Source organism: Furipterus horrens, unplaced genomic scaffold (genome assembly GCF_987537825.1).
Source record: "Furipterus horrens unplaced genomic scaffold, mFurHor1.1.pri manual_scaffold_12, whole genome shotgun sequence".
In the NCBI taxonomy this organism is placed as follows: Eukaryota; Metazoa; Chordata; class Mammalia; order Chiroptera; family Furipteridae; genus Furipterus; species Furipterus horrens.
This window is the reverse complement of record NW_028327182.1, coordinates 20,008,215-20,030,708: the sequence shown is the minus strand read 5'-3', so window position 1 is coordinate 20,030,708 and position 22,494 is coordinate 20,008,215. Positions and strand designations below refer to the sequence as shown.

Sequence of the window (22,494 nt, the reverse complement as noted above, 5' to 3'; positions counted from 1 at the left end):
CGATTTTTATCCACCACGCACGAATTTGGGACCCTTATTCTGCTACTGCCTCTGCTCATCCTAGCTGAATGGTGTCTCTGCCCCATCTCTGTGACTCCCCCCTCCTCCTTGTCTGGATGAATATGGTGGCTTCTTTAAATTCTTGGTTGTCAGACTTCCACACAACTCAATTTTCTGACAGTTCTGGTTGTTTGTTTTTGAGATCAGGTGGTAATTCTTTCTCTGGTTGCGTAGACAAAGTGTGTCTACCTATGCCTCCATCTTGACCAGAAGTCTGGCACCTTTTTATTTTTAAATTTCTGATACTTTTAGACCAGTAGATACTATAATGTATTTTTGAGGTAAGGTATAATGATGAATTCTTAATATGTTTTTTGTTTCCTCCTTTTTTTTGGTCATCTGAAACTTATTTTGTGGATGGAGCACTTTTAACAATCATCAGTTTCATTTAGTGCAGACATTTGTTAAGAATTTATTGTGAAATCGATATCATTCTCATTATTATTTTATATTTTCTCTTTGTAATAGATTAGGACTTGACATTTTATTTTCCTATGAAATCTTATTCCAGAAACCAGCTGTTTTGCCAGACATAAGAGAGGCAGGAAGTTGAGTAGTTTTCATTGTGTACCATAGGTCAGGAAGCCAGTAGTTTACTTCTATCAAACATTCTCTGATGTTCATAAAAGTCAGTTGTACTTATTTTGCTTTATGTACTCTTTGCTCATTGGTATGACTTGTAATATCTACCTATTTATCTTTAAACATCAGGCATCATTTTTGGTAAGCAGGATAAACTGTTGATCTAATAAAATAATTATTGACTAGAACTTAGATGCATCTCGTTAAGAATCAAGTGTTGGAAATGAGTTTTAACATCAGTTTGGTGAAGTCTTGGCTTATTATGTTCAGCCCTGAAGTAATGGATTTTGAAAAAAGTTATGCTTAATATGTCATAAAGTTTAAATGTTCATTAATTGATAAAAGTAAATTGGTATCTCTTCTTGCCCTATTCATGGGAAACCTGTTTCATTTTTATTGAATATCATTAATATCTGTACCTTACTTTCCCTTTTATGTATTAGATCCATAGTATTTACATGTTGATTATTTCCCTATTAACACTATATTTTTTCTTCCTTTTACCAGTTTCTCAAACAATTAGGTCTACATCCTAACTGGCAATTTGTTGATGTATATGGAATGGATCCTGAACTCCTTAGCATGGTACCAAGACCAGTATGTGCAGTGTTACTTCTCTTCCCCATTACAGAAAAGGTAATTGTTAAGTAAGATATGAAGTTTTCAATAAATGCAAAGTTCTCTTTTCAATAAACATTGGTTCTTAAGTGACTCCTGTTCTGGCTGGTGTGGCTCAGTGGATTGAGCGCTGGCCTGCGAACCAAGGGGTAGCTGGTTCGATTCTTGGTCCAGGCACATGACTGGGTTGTGGGCCGGGTCCCTGGCTGGGGGCATGCAAGAGGCAACCACACATTTGATGTTTCTCTTCCTCTCTTTCTTTCTCCCCTCCCCTCTCTCTAAAAATAAATAAATGAAATCTTAAAAAAGAACAAATGACTCCCGTCTTGCATAAAGAGGAAATCTAGGCAGCAGGGATACCTTAGTTTTCTTGATGAGATGATATTTGGATTTTGATTTATAAATTGACAATAAAGCCCTGAGTTAGTCTTTTAAACTTGGGTAATTTTTCTTCTTTTAAAAAATTTATTTAGTTTGCCTCACCTGTGGTTTGATGTGACATTTAACCACATTTTGATGCATATACTTTAGAAATATTAGGTATTAGAATAATCTTAAATCTGTCTTAGAAAATGTATGAATAAGGAATATATTCAAGTTTTCGATATATAAAATGTGTAAATTAAAAATATATGTAAAAATATATATTTTTTAAGGAGGTAAGTAATAACATGGGTTACATTATTTTCAGGAATAACTTGATTTGGGTGTAAATCACTAAGATTCAATTCAATTTAATTGGCAGATACAGGATGTGTTGGAATTATACCTATTATTAGATTTCTATTTAAATTCAAACCACCGTATTTCTGGCCTTTCTTCTAGAATGATGTCATGTAGATAGATAGATATATATGTAGGAGCCAGGACTTTTAAGTTCATTTTAATACAGCTTATAAATCCAAATATTTCTGATTTTTAACCTTAGAAACAATAGGATGAATTCAGTATTTGTAAAAAAGTGAAATAAACATTTGGGAAGATGAGTGAGAAATGAAGTGTTGGTGACTTGCCATTTACATGCTGTGCTCAGGTCATCTTATGTTTCAGTAATAAATGGAGCTGTGTCTCCCAGAAAGGAAGAATTAGGCCTTGCTCAGTCCTAGAAATTCCTGGATCATTTTCTTCATACCAAAACTAATTAATCTCAGTTCAAGATAAAATAAAAAATGCTGAAGTATTATTCTTCTCTAGTTAAGGGTGCTACAAAACTAATTAAAGAAGAACTGTTTCTTCATATTTGCTGTTCGTAATATTCATAGAAATTTATAGTTACAAATTTCTTGTCATTATCCAGTATTAGACTGAACTCCCTTTAGTGGGGAGGTTGTGATTATTCTGGAATTTGAAGAAGACTTAGGACAAACACTTAAATTTATACTCTTCTAGTCTACTGTTACATTCCCTTTTTTTGATTACTAAAATAAGCCAATAGATACCTATCTCAAGGCCCCAATTGTAAAGAACAGTACAAAATGAAAAAAAAAAAAAAAAATCAGCTGCTTAAAGTTTAGGTTTTCTTAGTTGGTGTGATACAAATATGAGTGTATGGTCTGAATTGGAAATTTCCCAAACCATTTATTTTTATGATTTTTTTTTTTTAAAAAGAGTAAGTGGGATTTGATCTCCTTTATTTAATAGTCATCAGGATTAAAAAGAGCATTTTAGATCCTTATCAATAAAACTTCTTCATTTAGTGGATCAGTACTGAAAACCTCATTGTGTCTATTGCTAGAAAGAACACAATTCTAAAGTATTTCTATAAGCTGTTTGTAAGTAGAGAATATAGTGGCATCTGCCACTTTTCCATGTCTCTTACAATTTGGTAGAATTTCAGTTCCTAAGTGACATGAAAGTTCCTCAAAGGATATGTAGCAGATGTTTTAAGAGGTACAAAGTGTTTTTGTCTTCTGTGTTCTAATTTAGAAGCTGATTATGTAGTTGCAAATGACTTAAGAATACTAATAGCAAAAGGACTCTCATGAATATCACATTACCCTTTAAATAAAGTCAGTTATGGGTTTTAAATGTGTAGTCTATTGTAGAGCTTACCAGCCAATGAATCATAGGTGGAGAGGCTATACATTATTTCTTTCTGATATTTTTATTGTCTTCTGACCATGTGTTTTCACTGTGGTCTGCCATAATTATATTTTCTTTTTTCCTATGCTTGCCCTGTGTCATTCTAAGCATTAAATCTTGTGACGTTTTCATATGTTTTGCTTTGTTAGCAAGGAACAATGATATTAGACAAGAACAAGAAACTGAACTGTAGAATCATATAAACATATCGGATAAGACCTTACTATTTTGAACGTTTCAGTTTTCATCATTTGAACTTACATGCATGAAATAATGGTTCAGAATTTATTGTGAAAGTGTTACTTAAAAATTTTATTTAAAAGTATATTCATGAAAATTATTTTTAAAAGCATTAATACATTTGGTATTAGAAGCAGTTTATTTTTTTCTTTTACATTCAGTATTATTTTGTATTAGTTTCAGGTGTTCAGCATAGTGCTTAGACAGTCATAGACTTTACAAAGTGTTGCTGCTAATATTTCCAGTGCCCACCTGTCACTGTACATATTTATTACAATATTATTGACTATATTCCCTGTGCTGTACTTCACATCCCTTGACTATTTTGTGACTACCAATTTATACTTCTTTTTTTTAAAGTATACTTTATTGATTATGTTATTACAGTTGTCCCAATTTGTTTTTCCCCATTGCCTGCCTCCTCCCGGTACCTCCCTTCCTTCTGGCAGTCCTCCCCTTAGTTCATGTCCATAGGTTGTGTATGTAAGTTTTTTTGCTTCTCCATTTCCTGTACTATTCTTAACTTCCCCCTATTTTGTACCTTCCAGTTATGCTTGATCCCTGCATCTTTTCCCCTACCCTTCCCCTTACCCCTCCCAGCTGCTAACCCTCCATATGATCTCTATATCTATGCTTCTGTTCCTGTTCTAATTGTTTGCTTAGTTTGTTTTTGTTTTTAGATTCATTTGTTGATAGCTGTTCGTTGTCATTTTACTGTTCATAGTTTTGATCTTAAATCTGTCTCTTTAACATTTCATATAATAAGGGCTTGGTAATGATGAACTCCTTTAGGTTTCCCTTGTCTGCGAAGCACTTTATATGCCCTTCCATTCCAAATGATAGGTTTGCTGGATAGAGTAATCTTGGTTGTTGGTCCTTGCTTTTCATTACTTTGAATACTTGTTGCCAATCCCTTCTCACCTACAGTTTCTTTTGAGAAATCAGCTGATAGTCTTATGGGAATTCTTTTGTCGGTAACTCTCTGCTTTTCTCTTTCTGCTTTAAAGAACCTCTCTTAATCTTGAACCTTTGGCATTTTTATTATGATATGTCTTGGTGTGGTCCTCTTTGGGTCCAATTTGTTTGGGACTCTCTTTACTTAATGGACTTGTATGTCTATTTCCTTTGCCAGACTAGGGATGTTTTCCTTCATTATTTTTCGAACTAAGTTTTCAATTTCTTGCTCTTCCTTTTCTCCTTCTGGCACCACTATGATTCAGATGTTGGTGCATTTGAAGTTGTCCCAGGGGTTTCTAAGCCTCTCCTTATCTTTTTGAATTCTTGTTTCTTTATTTTGTATTGGTTGACTGTTTATTTCTTCCTTGTGTTCCAGTACATTGATTTGAGCCTCAGCTTCCATCCCTTCACTATTGGTTTCATGTGGATTTTTCTTTATTTCACTTAGTGTAGCCTTCACTTTCTCCCTTATGTGTTTGCCATACTCAAGCATACCTGTCAGGCCTGTGAACATCTTTATCACCAGTGTTTTGAACTCTGCACCTGTTAAGTTGGCTATCTCCTCATCTATTAGGTTGGCTATCTCCTCGTCACTTAGTTCTCCCACTGGGACCTTGATCTGTTCCCTCTTTTGGGCCATACTTCTCTGTCTCCTCAATTTGACAGCCTCCTCTGTTTGCCTCTGTGTCTTAGGTAGAGTTATTGCACCTGCTACGATGTTCTAAGGGGAGGAGTCTTAGGTATTTGTCAGTGCTGGGTGACCGGTTTCACCACGTTGTGGTGCTGTTTGTATGTTGGGGGGCGTGCGGTCAGAGAGGGAACAGTGCCACTTGCTCAGCACTTGCCCTCTCTCCCATCAGTTCACCCCTTCCTGCATGTGACTGGTACCCCTCTAGCTGTTGCCCTGGAGTGGGTGGGTCTGCGGATGTTCTAGGTCTGTGGGGATCCTCTAAATAATCGGACTCTCCTGAGAGACCAGAGGTTTCTTCCGGTGCCCCAACCTGACTGGTTTTCACAGCCAGAAGCAATGATGCTTTGTTTTCCTGGTGCTGGAACCATGATCTGCGTGGCCTGACCTGGGGCTGGCGTTGCTCCTCAGGTGTCCCTCCTGACTTTTATAATGTGTGAAGATTTTATAAGATATGACAACGCATTCTGCCGTCCAGCGCAGCTGCTGCCTTGCCTCTGCTGTCACTGCCATACTGTGGCCTCTCTGACCCAGCTCCCCGTATCCACCCCTCCTACCCATCTGGATGAGTACTACTTCTTTAAATCTTTGTTGTTGGACATCCATATAGTTCGATTTTCTGGCAGTTCTGTTTTCTTTTTGTTGTTGTTGTTTTTTGTTCTGTTTTGAGGTTGTTGTAATCTTTAACGGTTGTGTGAAGAAGTGAAGTGTGTCTTTCTATGCCTCCATCTTGGCCAGAAGCCCAATTTGTACTTCCTAATCCCTTCACTCTTTTCACCCAGCCTCTTAACCCCTCTTTCCCTCTGGCAACCATTAGTCTGTTCTCTGTACCTATGAGTCTGTTTCTATTTTGTTTGTTTATTTTGTTCATTAGATTCCACATACAAGGGAAATCATATGGTATTTGTCTTTCTCTGAGTGGCTTATTTCACTTAGCATAATACCCTCTAGGTCCATCTATTCTGTCACAAATGGCAATATTTCATTATTTTTTATGGCCAAGTAATTAACATTCCATTGTATATATATATACCACAACTTTCTTATCCAGTCACCTATTGATAGGTACTTGGGTTGCTTCTGTATGTTGGCTATTGTGAATAATGCTGCAATCAATATAGGGGTGCATGCATTCTTTCGAATTAGTGTTTTAGGTTTCTTCAGATTCATAACCAGAAGTGAAATTGCTGGGTCATAAGGCAGTTGCATTTTAAATTTTTTGAGGATGCTCCATCCCTTTTTTTTTTTTTTTTTTTTGTAGCTGCACCAGTCTGCATTCCCACCAACAGTGCACTAGGGTTTCCCTTTCTCCACATCCTCGCCAGCACTTGTTTGTTGATTTATTGATGATAGCCATTCTGACTGGTGTGAGGTGATATCTCATTGTAGCTTTAATTTGCATTTTTCTGAAGATTAGAGACATGGATAATCTTGTCATGTCTATTGGCCATCTGTATGTCCTCTTTGAATAAGTGTCTATTCAGGTCCTCTAACCATTTTAAAATTGGGTTGGTGTTGAGTTGTATGAATTGTTTATAATTTTGGATATCAATCCTTTATCAAATGTATCATTGGCAAATATGTTCTTCCATTTAGTAGGTTGTCTTTTCATTTTGTTGATGGTTTCCTTTGCTGTGCAAGAACTTTTAGTTTAACATAGTCCCATTTGTTTATTTCTTTTTCTTTTGTTTCCTTTATTGGAGGAGATAGAGCAGAAAAAATACCATTATGAGAAATGCCCATGTTTTCTAGAAGCAGTTTCATTTTTTTAAGTACTTTATTTATTTTTTTGAAACATTTTGTTTATTTTTAGAGAGAGGAGAGGGAGGGAAAAAGAGAGAAAGAGAAACATCAATCAATTGCCTCCCACACGACCCTACTGGGGGCTTGGCTCACAACCCATGCATTGGTCCTAACCAGGACAAGGGACTACCGACCTTTTGGTTTGCAGTAAGAGGCCCAACCCACTGAGCCACACCAGTCATGGCTGGAAGTAGTTTCTTAATTATGGGTTTTAATAAGTGACATTTTTTAAAAAATAATTTATTTATTTGTTTATTTATTTTATTTTTAGAGAGAGGAGAAAGGAGAAAGAGAGGGAGAGAAACATCACTGTGTGGTTGCCTCTCACTCGCGCCCCAGCTGGGGACCTCACGTGCAACCTAGTCATTTGCCCTGACTGGGAATCGAACCAGCGACACTTGGCTTGCAGGCCGATGCTCAATCCACTGAGCCAAAGTAGCCAGGGCTTAATAAGTGACATTTGTTTTGTTTGCTGCCGGGATCAGCAAACTTTTTCTCTAAAGGGCCTGATAGTAAATAATTCCAACTCTGCAGGCCTTACAGCCTCTGTTACAATGTCAGCTTTTCCTCTAGCATGAAAATAGCCAGACAATACAAAAATAAAACTGTACTTCTGGAAACAGGCAATTGGCTTGATTTTGCCTGTAGATTGTAGTTTGCTGACTCCCTACTGTATTGGAATCTGAAAATTATAAGAAAACAATAGACAAAACTATAAAATTATCTTTCTGCTTTCCCTCTCCTGCTCCGCCTCACTCATTTTTAACCTCTTCATAATTTTTAACCTCTTTTTACAAATGAGGCACAGAGACATTAAATAATTTGTTAAAGTTACACATCTAATAATGGCAAAGCCATGATGTGAACTCTGGCAGTCAGATGTAGAGCTCACACTTCTGACATTCATCATTATACTGTATTGTTTTTATAACCAATTATTAGAGAGAATGGTGAATGTTGTATGCTTAGAGAGTGTGAATTTTGTTATTATAGTATGATTTAATAACATAGAAGTGTAAAAATTAAAAAGTAAAAATCCTCTAGTACTCTATCCAAGAGATAGTCTCTGTTATTTTTTGTGTATTCTTTCAGGTTTTTCAATGCATATATAAAATACATATTTTAAAAATATAAATGAGTAGTTAATGTATTGACCTATAAGCACTCTATAATCAGAGATGGATTTCTAAGTAAGAATATGTAAATATTTTTTATAAATGCTTTATAGTATTTCAGTAGGATATCCCATAATATGTTAACAGAATTCCCATAGATGAATATTTAGAATTTTTAGAGTTTTACGTGTAAGTCCTTTTTAACATATTATTTTCATATTTTGACTTACTGATATTTTGTTTAATAGTATGAAATATTCAGGACAGAAGAGGAAGAAAAAATAAAATCTCAGGGACAAGATGTTACATCATCAGTATATTTCATGAAGCAAACAATCAGCAATGCCTGTGGAACAATTGGACTGATCCATGCTATTGCCAACAATCAAGACAAGATGCACTTTGGTAAATAATTTTTCATTACTGCTTTCATCTCTTACAGTATATGTTATCATATTGAGCACTAGGTGGTGCTCTAGTTCTTTCTTTCAAGGTGTTAACGTGGATTCTTTTCCTCCTTTTCATTTATAATGGGTTGAAAATACTGTTGGAACTATTAATCCTTCCCATTCTTTTATATTGTTGGTAAACAGAGGTTTAACAAACAAGTAACTTGAGTCCTATCATTTATCCCAATGTTCTTATATTCCTAATATACCAGTGTAAAGGTTTAGCTGAAAAATAGGTAGCATGCTTCTATTATTTCCATATATCAGTCTGTTTGAGTTATCAGACCTTTTCAATTTTATTTTCCTTAATATTCTCAGAATCTGGATCAACCTTGAAAAAATTCCTGGAGGAGTCTGTGTCAATGAGCCCTGAGGAACGAGCCAGATACCTGGAGAATTATGACGTCGGTACCTTCTATCTGTCTTGATTTCATATGTGGGCAGAGTTTTGTGAGTTTATAGATTTGGTTTGGGGGTTTCGTCTTGAAATTGTAGTTTTGAACAATTTTGGGTTTTGTCATATCTATTAAAAATGGTATTTTGTACTTTTCAGGTAACTACTGAAATATCCATAAATGTTAATAACCCTCCTTTTTTCTATGTCTAGAGCTGAATGAGAGAAAAAAAGCAGTTTGATTTACAAATTTATAAAATCTTATGATAGGCTATTTTTTACCATTCCTTCCATATAATAAATATATACCTGACAAGAAATACCCTGTGTGTCTTTCATGGGGAATTTGGAATAAGGCTGAAGACCAACTGAAAAAAACAAGGGTTTAAAGGTAGATGTTACCAATGCTCTAGCTCTGTTGTCAGTATAAAATTTTTGCATTGTGAAGACAGGCCACATAATCTAGTTTTAAATAATCATTTCATAGAATTTACTTAGAATAGTATTTAAATTTTATTTTTGAATTCTATTTCTCTTTTGAAGGCATTTTACATTTTTAAAAATTTATTTTTCAATTATATTTGACATACAATATTCGGCTTTTTACCTTTTAGTAACATTAACCCTTTGAGTGCCAGTGTTGCTGTGAGTGATGCTGACAAATTTTCCCAAAAGTGCCAGCGTCGCTCTCAGTGATTCTTTTTTCGATGGCTATAAATGCAAATAACAATGGAAGAATTTGGATTTTATGTTTTTTTCTCTTTTTTTGTACCTCAGGTTATATATTGATATAACTTTTTCTCATGTTGATCCACATATCGAATTACACATGGCACTCAAAAGGTTAAGTAACATTAATTAAATTATAAGAAGCAGTGTAGTTGTGCACATTATTCTGCTAGAAAAATGCCTTGTGCAGAGTTTGATCCCAATAAATTCATTGGTTGGATTATGTTGTTTTGCCATTATAATATACTTTCATTATTTTAAATGCTTTGTCTTTAAAGAAACTGCAGAACTCATAAAACATTTTTATTTTACACAAAAATAAAATAAACACAAAAGTTAACAGTAATCCCACCAATGAGAGGTAGCCACCATTAATATTTTTATAGGGAATATATATATATATATATATATATATATATATATATACACAATTTTTAAAAATGAAAATATGATCACACTGTAATATTGTTTCATAACTTGCTTTTTTCACTTAACTTATCACAAACGTATTACATACCAGTAAGTATATATTTGACATCATCATTAATGGCTGCATAGCTTTCCATTGTATAGTATTTTATTTAACCAGTAAATTATTGTCATAAATTTAGTATTTCTTCTCTTTTTCACTGTTTAAAAAATACTGAAAGGTAGCTAAATCTTTGCAAATATCTGTTAATTATATATGCTTATGTATAACTATATATAACTATGAAATTCTAGAAGAAAAATTGCTGGATCAAACCTTTTGCATGTTTTTAAGGCTTTGATACTTATTGCCAAATTGCAATGCATTGAGGATGTACTTTCACCTGTAATTTACTACTTTGCTGATTTATTTTAATCTGTGCTAACAGTAGGTATTATAAGATCATTTTTTTTAAGTTCTGGAAACTAAAATCTCTAGCTTCTGATAAATGCATGCATTTTGCTCCACATTCTAAACTGCTGACTGAAGTTGCATGATTAAGCATAAATACAGCCAGAGCTGCAGAGGAGCATGTAACCTGGAGAAACAGATGAGCTAAGCTTCTTCCATCTCTGTCTGTGAGATGCTTACTTTATTCTAGTCTCAGGTGAATAAAGTGTTAAATGTTAGTTCTAACAATTAAGTTAAATGATTCCCTCTTACACCTGGCAATTACAAATAATCCAATGTTCAGTATCCTAAGTCTTCAGAGATTTGTGGGTTGGAAAGTACGGCAATTCATTTAGCTACTCAGCACTCATTCTTAAATATTTAATATTAAACATTTCCTAAATTTCTGCCAATTTGTTGTTTCATCAGTGTTTTTGATGTTAAATTTTAGTATTGTTTTCATTTAAAAAGTGGGATATAGTCATATTTCTCCTATTAATTCCTTGTATTTCTATTACAGGCTATTCGAGTTACTCATGAGACCAGTGCCCATGAAGGTCAGACTGAGGTACTTCATATTTTTCAAAAGTTTTCTTGCCATGTGTAAATTTAACCACAGTGTTGTTGTATAACATGTAGTTTTATAAAATTACCTGGGCTTTTTTTTTTTCCTTTTGAAGGAATTTGCTTATGTAAAAAGTAGTCACAAAGTAGCACAAGAACACATTTTAACAAATTGTTAACATGCATGTTGGTATTGGCCATCTCTGTCTAATCATTTGGATAGGCTGCAGATTGTGTGTTGTTTGCTTCTGGTAACCGATGGTCAGTGACTTCCTGTCACAGCCATTTTCAACCTTTTTCATCTCATGGCACACACAAACTAATTACTAAAATTCTGCAGCACGCCAAAAATATATATTTTTTGTCAGTCTGACAAAACATAAGTGTAATTTTGATTCGTTCACACCAGACGGCTATTGTTCTGTTGGCTGTTGTCATTTTTTAAATTTGGCAATCTAAGGGAAAAGGAGTCAGTGCCCCTGACTAAATAGGTATTGCACGTTTTAAACATTCTTGTGGCGACCAGTTGAAAATCGCTGCCCTATCACGTTCCTTTGACTTGCAAGTATTTTGAGAAAAATACCTGCAGGATAGCACTTGTAGATAACCTGTATGACTTCTAAGAGTCTTATCACACCCAGCTTCTGGCAACAAGCTGCATCATTCTCTTTGCTCAGTTAACCTGCTCTGGGGCAGTGCGATGATTTCACCACCTTTTTTCTCTTAGCTAGTCCTTCAGCTCGGTTGCCTCTCCTCTCCTCCTCTTGCCCTTCTTCTTGATTCTGATGGTTACCCTCATTACCTCCTTCCATTTCTCCTTTTCCTTCCCTCCAAACCTCACTCTCCCACTCTCAGGGGAAGCTTGTCAAAAGGTATTTCGATCAAAATGAATAGAATTTAATTAAAGTCTTTGGTGTATTTATAACACATTTAAGTGTTAACACCAGAAAATTATAGATTTTTTTCTTTCTTATCCCATGTGTGACTTGAAACCATACTTTTTAATGTACAAAGTTGCCATTGCCTTTATATTTTAACACTACTTTTAAAATACCTGGTTTAAAAATAGTGTAACTTGGTTGGAGTGTTGTGCTGTAAACCAGAATGTTGCAGGTTCCATTCCTGGTTGGGGTACATAGGGGAGGCAACTGATTGATGTTTTCTCATGTCAATGTTTCTCTCTCTTTGTCTCTTTCTCTCATATTAAAATAATAATAATAAAAGTAAAAATAGTGAACTTAAATATTCCCACTGTTTTGAAAAAAATTTAAAGGAGAAAACAATTTGATACTATGCTATAGCAACAGTTTTTCATAGAACAAACTGGATAACTGAATGTTTATAATAAAACCATTTAGAAATTTAAACATCAGTTCTTTCTAATTATATCGTACCTCCTTGCTTGCTCTCAGGTTCTGCTTTCAGAAATGTGGACTTTTTTTTTACTGTTTACACGCACACACAGACACATTCATGCACACGCAACATGTCTAAGTAGCTCCAGATTGGAAATTAATGAAATGCTTTGTTTTTTAAATTGCTTTATATGATCCTGGTATGTTCTTAATCTTCGCTGTGCTTTGCTTTTTTTGTTTTAAATTTATAGTGTTAAAATTAGCAATGACAATGATCAGCATGAGGTTTGTAAAGTATGAAAACAGTTATTTGTTTCAATAATAAAGAAACCAAATGCTTTAGAACGTGTTTACTTTCTGAGAAATGTCTTTGGGATACTTTCTCTTGCCACCTTTTTTTGCTTTATGAAAATTATGACTTTAATGCCTCGTTTTAGATAATGTTCATATCTCTTTTTCCAGATCTGAACTCCTTCATTTTTAAACTTAGATGCTTGTTAGACATCACCTGAATGACCACCAATATTTTAAAGACTTTATTTATTTATTTTTAGAGAGAAGGAAAGAGAGGGAGAGAAACATCAATGTGTGGGTGCCTCTTACGCTCACCCAACTGTGGTGCCCTGACTGGGACTCAAATTGGCTACCCTTTGGTCCGCAGGCTGGTGCTCAACCCACTGAGCCACACTGGCCAGGGCAATGACCACCAATATTTTAAAATACACATATTTTTGTGTGAGTTTATTGTCTTGTGTTTTAAACATTTTCTTTCCTGATTTTCTTTTTCTGCTTCTTAAAATAGTTCCACCATACATTTTTCCAGCTATTACTAATGTAATTTAAATTTGTTTAACTTCATGCCTGGGAGATCAGCTGCTTATGTAGATTCTCAATCGTAAATGTTTTTTCTTATTCTCATTCATCTTTACACAATTGTGCTGGATTACCTTTGCAGAAATGTAACCTGAATCATTTGGCTATTCAAATTTTTCTAGGGGTTCCCTAAGTGCATAGAAAGCAGTGATTCTCAAGGTGAGGTGGGGGTAGAGGTTAGAATATTCCAGAAGGCTTTTTCAAATTGTATTCCCATAAGAATTAATCTCTTTTGCTCCTTTTGCATCTTTTATAGTTGAGAACCACTGCTAGAATGTGCCATACTTTTGATGTATATTATAGCCCTAAAGTGTGTTGGGTTATAAAAAAAAAATTTGAGAACCATTGCCCAAGCATGTGTAGTATTATTCAACCTCTTTAGCCTAGCTGTTATAAGGTTTTCTTAACCCTGTTCTTTCAGTTGTTCAACAGTGTTTTCTCTTTAAATATTTCTCTCCAGCTATCCATCATATTGTTGTTGCTATGCTTTGCCTCTTTCAATTCCTTCTTTCTAAAAATATTTCTTCTCCCCATCTGTGTTCTTCATGGTTCTACCCATCCTTCAAGGTTGGTCTTAAATACTACTTTTCTTCATGAAGCAATCCATCCCTTCTATGTACTCTCTTATACCACTCCTACTATTTGTATTTTAACTATTTTTTTCATATTCTTTTAAGATGTGTATTTTCTTTTCACATTTTAACAGCTCTGAAATTAGGATGTGTCTTACACTTGATGTCATAGTTTACTTGGTGTTGTAAAATGATACATCTTATAACCATTGGTGCCTTAGATTTGATGAAATGTGGTGTCATATCACCCTTACTGTTGGCTCTTGGACCTAGGATTGGTGTTGGATTCATTTGGGCTTGCTCCAAAGTATCCAACACTGTTCCTTGAACATGGGCACAACACATTTATGGATTCATCAGAATTACCTCGGAACTATCCTTAGTGGTGTAAGAACTCCAAAAAAAAAAAAAGGCTACATCATATTCATTAGCAAGTGTTCCTCAATAGGGCACTATTAACATTTGGGAAAGGTTTAGTTCTTTGTTGTGTGGGGCTCTTTTGTGGAACATAGATAGTTATATTCCAGTCACTATGCAGAGGTGGGCAAAAGTAGGTTTACAGTTGTGAGTACGTGAGAGTTTGTTCTTAGTCTCGTGTTGTTATATATTTTTCCATACAAACAACTGTAAATGCACTTCTGCCCACCCCTGTATTTTAGTGACTCCAGTCACTAAGAGAACAAAAAGTCACACCCTACATTTCCAAATCCAGTATTAACCAGCTTAAAACTTCTGCAGCAGGGACTGTTTTTGTGGTCATCTCATTTCTGGTTCATCTATCATCTAGGGACTTAAGTCTTTTCCATTGTATTCTCTCCATTACTCTGTATTCTAGCACACTGATTTTTGTCAGTTCCCGTAAACATCTAGCTTTTTCCCATTCATTTTAGTTTATTTGGGCTTCCATAACAACATAATGTCAGACTTGGTGACTTAACAACAGAAATGTGTTTTCCTCACAGGTCTGGAGGCTAAAAGTCAATATCATCAAGGTGCCATCAGCGTTGGTTCTTGGTGAGGCCTCTCCTCCTGACTTACAGACAGGTGCCATCTCATCTCACTGTGTCCACACATGGCCTTTCTTTTTGTATATGGGAGAGAGAGAGGTCTCTTTCTTTTCTTATAAGGACATCAGTGCTGACAGATTAGGGCCCCATCCTTCTGATTTCATTTAACCTTAATTTCCTCTTTAAAAGCCCTTTCTCCAAATAGAATCACACTGAGGAAATAGGGCTTTAACATATGAATTTGGGGGTAACACAGTGCAGTGTATGAGACCATCTCTGTGCTTTCGAACAACCCAGTGAACTTCTGAATACACCCTTTTTTGCGTAGTCAGCACCTTCTCATCCTTTAAGTCTTACTCTTAAAAGTCACTTTCAAAGACACTTTCATCACTGTTTGGTATGTCCACTACTGTGAATTTTCTGGTATAAAATCCTGTTTGTTTTCTTCCTGACACTTTTTAATAATCTATAAGTTCCTTCTGTACTTTGTTTATTCTGTTTATGAGTCCTATGAGGGCATGTGCCATTTTTTTTGGTCATTCACCTGACACCCCAGAACAGTGCTTGACAGATATGGACATGTATGAGAAATTACATCGTATAAAAGTAAGGAGCACAGGATGTAGGTTTGTATACTTGACTCTACTACTTAGTAGCTTAGGCAGGATGCTTTCCTCAGCATAAAATGAAAGTAATAGCATCTACCTTATGGAAGTACTTAGAACAGTGCCTGTCTTGTAGTAGGCCTCCAATAAAAATTAAGTGGTGATTTTATTTTACAAGGCATTCAGAAAAATGGATATGAAGGGTAGAGGATGACGTGGAAGTAAAAGGCTAAAGCCAGATCAGGGAGCAGCTAGAATTTTAGAGACTGTAGAAAACTGCCAAAGAGGTGTGTTTAGTGTTCAGAAATTTGGACAGTAGCCCCACTCTCATTAACCTATACTGAATATTATTGTTTTTACGTTTCAACTTAAGATGGGAAAGGTAAATGAACAACAATGAGATATGAGGAATGTAAATTATAAGTGTTTTTTTTAAATTGTGATACAATAATGGAAGCAATCTGTAAGTCAAATATGAAGGCAAGGGGAAAAAAATCCAAAAGGGACTTCCACTCAAGATGGTGGCATAAGTAAACATGGTTCGCCTCCTTGCACAACTACATCAAAATTACAACTAAAATATAGAACGGCCATCATTCAGAACCATCAGAAATTGAGTTGAATGGAAGTCTGACAACTTTGGAATTAAAGAAACCACATTTATCCAGACTGGTAGAAGGGGCGGAGATGCGGAACAGGCTGGTCCCTCAACCACGTGTGCTGGATAAAAATTTGGGAGGGATATCTCAGAAGCAAGGGGTCCCAGTCCCACACCAGGCCCCCCTGCCCAGGTCCAGTGCCAGAAAGATAAGTCCCCATAACTTATGGCTATAAAAACCAGCAGGGATTGAGTCAGTGGAAGAAACTTCTGGAGTCCAAGCAGTTCCTCTTAAAAAACCCACACATGGACTTACTCAGACTTACTCCCTCTGAGCTCCAGCAACGGGATAGCAGCTTGAAAGGCACCAGTGATATACTGGGAGAAATTGAAGTGTTTGGCATCAAGGTGAGAGCTGGGGACAGCTTTCTCCCAGACAGAAAGGTGGGCAGAGGCCATGGTCCCTTATCTGAACCTTCCCCCCACAGAACCACAAAGTAGGCTGGTGGTTACCGTATCTGAGACTCCATCAACCTGGCTAACACTGTTTGCCCCGCCCTGGAAATACCAAGAGACTTCGTCCCACCGAAGCTGCTTTTCCATATGAATCTCTGGTCTCGGCACATGCTTCACAATTTCCTAAATCCTCTCGAACAATAGTCGGCCTCAGTGAGCCCGCATCCCCTATGTCTCTTGCTGAGTGGCCCCACGGCCAGCACTAACAGCAGCCAGCCTAGACTCACAGCTTCGTTTCAACTGGGCATCTCCAAGCCCAGCACAAGTAGCAGCCATCTCAGATTATTTTATAGCTCATGCCAGGTGGCCCTGGGCAGAACACAGGTGGGGGTTGACCTTGGCCTGCTCCACCTGGGAAACCCCAGGGCCAGCACACCCAGTGGACAGCTACAGACCACATCAGAGCACCACCACCCTGCCTTTGCACAGCTGACCCACCATGGAGGACAAAGGGCAGTGCTAAATGGTTACAGCCAGTCGTTATAGCCAACTGTCCTGGGTAAATTCCTCCTATTGATCTGCCAACAGCAGTTAAGGCTCAACTACCAGACAAAGGTGTACTTAGCTCACATGGTGGAGGGCACAGTTCAAGTACTCAGGTTCGGTGATAGGGGAGACTGTGCCACTGGGCCCTACTGGATACCTACTAATTTAGACCACACTACCAAGACAGAGAGTCATAGCAGCTCTACCTAATACCTAGAAACAAACACAGAGAGGCTGCCAAAACGAAGAGACAAAGAAACATGGCCCAAATGAAAGAAGAGATCATAACTCCAGAAAACAAGCTAAACGAAATGGAGATAAGCAACCTATCAGATGCAGAGTTCAAAACACTAGTTGTAAGGATGCTCAAAGAACTTAGTGAGAACCTCAACAGCATAAAAAGGATCCAATCAAAAATGAAGGATACATTGATTGAAATAAAGAATAATTTATAGGGAAACAACAGTTTAGTGAATGAAGCTGAGAATTCAATTATTTGAAACATAAGGAAGCAAAAACAACCAATCAGAACAACAAGGGAAAAAAAAAAAAAAAAAGGATAGTACAAGCAGCCTCTGGGGCAACTTCAAGCATTCCAACATTCACATCATAGGAGAGCCAGAAGGATTAGAAGAAGAGCAAGAAATTGGAATTCTATTTGAAAAAATAATGAAAGAAAACTTCCTTAATTTGGTGAAGGGAATAGACATGCAAGCCCAGGAAGCACAAAGTTCCAAACAAGATGGATGCAAAGAGGCCCACCCCAAAACACATTATAATTGAAATGCCAAAGGTTAAAGATAAAGAGAGAATCTTAAAAGGAGCAGGAGAAAAGAAGTTAGTTCCCTATAAGGGAGTTTCCATAAGACTGTCAGCTGATTTCTCAGAAGAAACTTTGCAGGCTAGAAGGGATTGGCAAGAAATATTCCAGGTCACAAAAAGCAGGGACCTAGAGCCAATATTGCTCTACTCAGCAAAGCTATTATTTAGAATCGAAGGGCAGATAAAGAGCTTCCCAGACAAGCAAAAACTATAAAGGAGTTCATCATCACCAAACCATTAGTATATGAAATGTTAAAGGACTTATTTAAGAAAAAGAAGATCAAAACTATGAACAATAAAATGGCAAAAAATATGTATCTATCAACAATTGAATCTACAAAACAAACTAAGCAAACAAGGAGAACGGAGAAAGAATCATGGATATAGAGAGTGTTTTGATGGTTGCCAGATGGGAGAGGGGTGTGGGGGAATGGGTGAAGAGGTGAGGGGATTAAGAAGTACTAATGTGTGGTTACAGAATAGCCATGGGGATGTAAAGTACAATAAAGGGAGTGGAGCAGCCAGAGCTTACACATGACCCATGGACATGAACAATGTTGTGGGGATGGCCTGAGGGAGTGGGTGGTGTTGGGTGGAGAGGGGCAAAGGGGCAAAACTGGGACAACTGTAATAGCATAATAAAAAAGTTAAAATAGTTTAAAAACTTGTGCTAATAACACTTAAAGAAAAATCCAAAAGGGTATTTTATTTGCTTCAGAGTCTACTTTTACTTCATTTATACTTATCTAAAAAGCAATTTCTAAAGTTTGATTTGTCCATATTAATCTAAGAGCCAACCCAGATAGGAGTAGCTATCTCTTGATAATTTATTTTTTATTTGGCTCTTAAAAAAAAAAAATGAAAGTCTTCTCAGGAACCTCCATGAATATTTATAGTAATAATGAAAAATAATAGAAACTGGCACAATTACTTCATTTCTTTTTTAAATAAACATGCCAGTACGGAAAAGATAGCAAAAAAACACTTTTAACACTTAACGTTTATTTACTTTGAATTTTTTTAAATTTATTTTTTAAACAGTTGCAGTCAAACAGTTGTGTGTTGTTTTTTTTCCTCAACATTTTATTATGAGCATTGTCTTTCATCAAAATCGCTTCATAAGTTTTTTATGGCTGTATACTCTCATATGAATGAACTATAATTTAATTTCTAATTCCCTTAACATTTAATATTTAGATTGTTTTCAGTTTTTCAAGTTAAAAATATAACTTCCTTTAATCTCTTTGTTTATCCGTGTACTCATTTTAAGTTATTTCTTTAAGATAGTTTTTGTAGGTAGAATTACCTTGAGTCAAATAAATGAACATATTTAAGGTTCTTGTTACATAATGTGTAATTTTTTTATTTCATTTGATTAACCAGGTAACCTGTTTGAGCACCTACTATGCCAGGTACTGAGTTAGGAGCTGTATGTACAAAGATAATAAAATGTAGTTTGTCTCTTCAAGGTTCTCTTGTTTCAGTGGTGTTAGCTTCAAAAATAGACCTTGCCAGTATTGAATTATATTTTTAAATTTTGGCTCTCTTGATAGAGGGGAATATTATGCTTGATTGCTAATGACAGTTCAAAGATCTTTTGTAAAAGTTTATGAAATGAATTTAAATCATGAAATTAAATTATAATTAATTTAATGAAATATGCAATGTATATAGCAATGGTTATATTCTGATTTCAAGTACGTGTTCATGTAGTATATGTATACACAAACATAAGTCGTTTGTGCATGTGCACATGTGTGCATTTAGGCCTTGCTTTTTTGGCTCAATGCAAATTTTCAGCAGGAGAAAATAAGAACTTATTTCATCTTTATTAGATATACAAGTATAGTTTTTGCATGGCTTTGTTTTACTCTGATGTACAGTTTTTAGATATTTTGATTATGTTAGAATTACAATAAGATACTCACATTTACTTTCCTTCTTTAAGGGTTTATTTTTTTCTTTGACTTTGAAAGAAACTGTGAAGGTATTAGGAAGAAACTTAGTTATTATATACTGAACAATTTAAGTTGCTGATTATCTTGGAAGAATCAGATGGAAACATGGACTCTGATGAAAAGTGTCATGCATTTTAAGCTGTATAGTCTAGTTTTGTCAAGAAATCTGAAATTGCAACCTTCTGATTTTTCTTCTTTTTCCATATACTTTCCATACACCATTTTCTTTATCCATTCCAACAAGCCTTAAGGTAAATTATTTTGGGGCAGCTTTACCTTAAAATTGAGAAATGCTCTGGAATTTGTAGCTCCTTTTGCCTCTATCTCTATTTTTCTTTTTTTTTAATTGTCATTCCATCTGCATATCATTCCTTGAATACAGGTATGTTTGAAGAGTATGTGTGGAGTTGAATGGGAGAATTGAGTTTGAAAGAAGGAGTACAAATTAAAATAATTATAGTAAGGAAAACATTGAAATCGTTCTTTTAATTTCTCTGTTTCAAAGCTTGACACTGTGTCTCCATGTATGTAATCAGTTCTTTATCAAATATCACTAAAAAATGATATATAGATGAATTAAATTGGTTGTTGGAAGGTTAAGAATGTAGTTACTACTCCGTCCTTCCATCCTGCTTATGCTGTGTTTTCCTTTCTTAACAAATGCTTTGTCCTAAAATGGATGAAAATACTCTGTTTTTCTTTTTTATTCATCTTTGGTTTTCTTTTTTTTTCTTTTCTAACATGAGACTTTTGAAAGTGGAGATAATAAACTGTTGTTGTTTTAAAGGAAATTTCTTAGACTGAACCCATCAGTTTACTTCTCCAGATCTGACTAGATGTAACTCTTCTATCTAAAAATGTCTGGGGATAAAAATAAGGTCGAAGTTGTTTTTTGGGAATGGTGGGTTTTTTTGTTTATTTTGCTTTAAACCACAACTTTCCAGAGTAGAGAGTTATGTTAGGATTTAAAACTTTTTTCATTTGTAGTAAATGAGAATCTTATTTGGGGCTACTCTCAGATTAGTTTGTCCAGCTTAACAATGATAAGCTGGAGTTTAATGTTATACATATATATATATACATATATATGTATATATATGTATATATATGTGTGTGTGTGTGTGTGTGTGCGCGCGCGCGTGTGCGTGTGTGTCTCTATATATACATATATATATATATAATAATTGTATGAACAGCAAGTTTATACGTGGAGAAGTGTAAATGGAAGAGAGAAAACAATTATTAAACGTTTAAGGGAAAAAAATTTGAGTGTCTTGAAATCTGTTGGCAATTTGATTTATTAGGTAAGCAAAATGAAGAAACTTACCATTATTCAGATTTTCCATGGAATATGTTGTGGTATTTTGTGTATTTTGATATCTAGCCCATATTTCACTTTGATTTCTTGTCAACTGAATATGGATACTGTGTAGGAAAGTTTGCATTTTTTTTATGAGTCTAGTTTCACTTTCCTCTTTTAAATTTGGACTTCAAATTTTGTTTAATGCAATGTAATGTACTAAAATTTCCTTGAAAATCTACAGAAATTCATTGAGAATTAATTTATAATTTTGATTTGAAACTTAGTTTTATATATGTATACATATTCTCATACATCTGCACACACACGTCCTTATTCTTTTTCCTTTCCATGTATCATTTTTAGACTCAGTGGTATTTCTAACATCTGAATGGACATCACTGAAAATACATGAAAATAATTGAAATTTAATTGTCACAATCAAATACATTCTTTCATCAACAGGTCAATAAAAGGAATCGTAACTACTAATGATCATCCAATAAGAAGCTAAAATTCTTTTAAAAGGTTGAATTTTATTATTTTCAGTATTTTATTCTCATTTTTACCCTGTAAAGGAAAGAAAGTGTTGTGAAGAAAGTGCATATTGTGCTCACCAGATAGCCACAAATATTGAAGATACTCAAACCAAAAGTTTCTCGTCATGAGATGCTTGGGGTTGCTGGAAACATAGGGCATCAGTTGGAGGTGCTACAGTGTCAGTCTTTACTACTCTTTAATGTCATTTATGGGTGAATGCAATGGAAATTGAGATGCTTTTCAGTTTCTTTTTCCAATTATTGTCATCATCTTAATTTTCACTGCTTTTGAAAGTCTGTTGTCTTATAATGATGGTTACCATTTTCTAAATGCATCTTATGAGGTAGGGACTGTACTAAGCACTACGTGTATACATGTACCCTACTCTAATCTTCCCAGTTTCTTAAAATAGGTACTGTATAGATAACATCAAAATTGCTTAAACAAACAAAAATAAAGTGAGTTGTTAAACATTAGAACCAATACTTCTAAATTTTTACTTTAGTCTTTTGTTCTACTTTTTATTTCACCAAAACAATAATTATATATTTTTTTCTATTAGCAAAGTTACAGAGAACTAGGAATTTAATGCAATTATGTAATGAATTACAAATGAATATTGAGAGTTGTACTGAATACTTTGTTCTTTGTGGCCCTTAATATCTAAGTTAGCTCTTATTTAGTAGTTGATTTTTCCTTATTTTAAATGTAAAATCTTACCC

The 22,494-nt window shown here is 35.1% G+C and overlaps 1 protein-coding gene across 4 annotated transcripts in view; it reads left to right on the top strand.

Moving 5' to 3' along the window:
- Positions 1 to 22,494, top strand: part of UCHL3 (ubiquitin C-terminal hydrolase L3) — a 48,786-nt gene that overhangs the window by 5,700 nt on the left and 20,592 nt on the right. For all 4 annotated transcript variants that reach the window (XM_090258071.1, XM_090258070.1, XM_090258073.1 and 1 more), the window contains 4 exons: positions 1,150 to 1,278; positions 8,394 to 8,550; positions 8,913 to 8,998; positions 11,097 to 11,144. In XM_090258071.1, the coding sequence (XP_090114197.1) occupies positions 1,150 to 1,278; positions 8,394 to 8,550; positions 8,913 to 8,998; positions 11,097 to 11,144 (420 nt within the window). Of the gene's footprint in view, positions 1 to 1,149; positions 1,279 to 8,393; positions 8,551 to 8,912; positions 8,999 to 11,096; positions 11,145 to 22,494 lie in introns of those variants that run through there.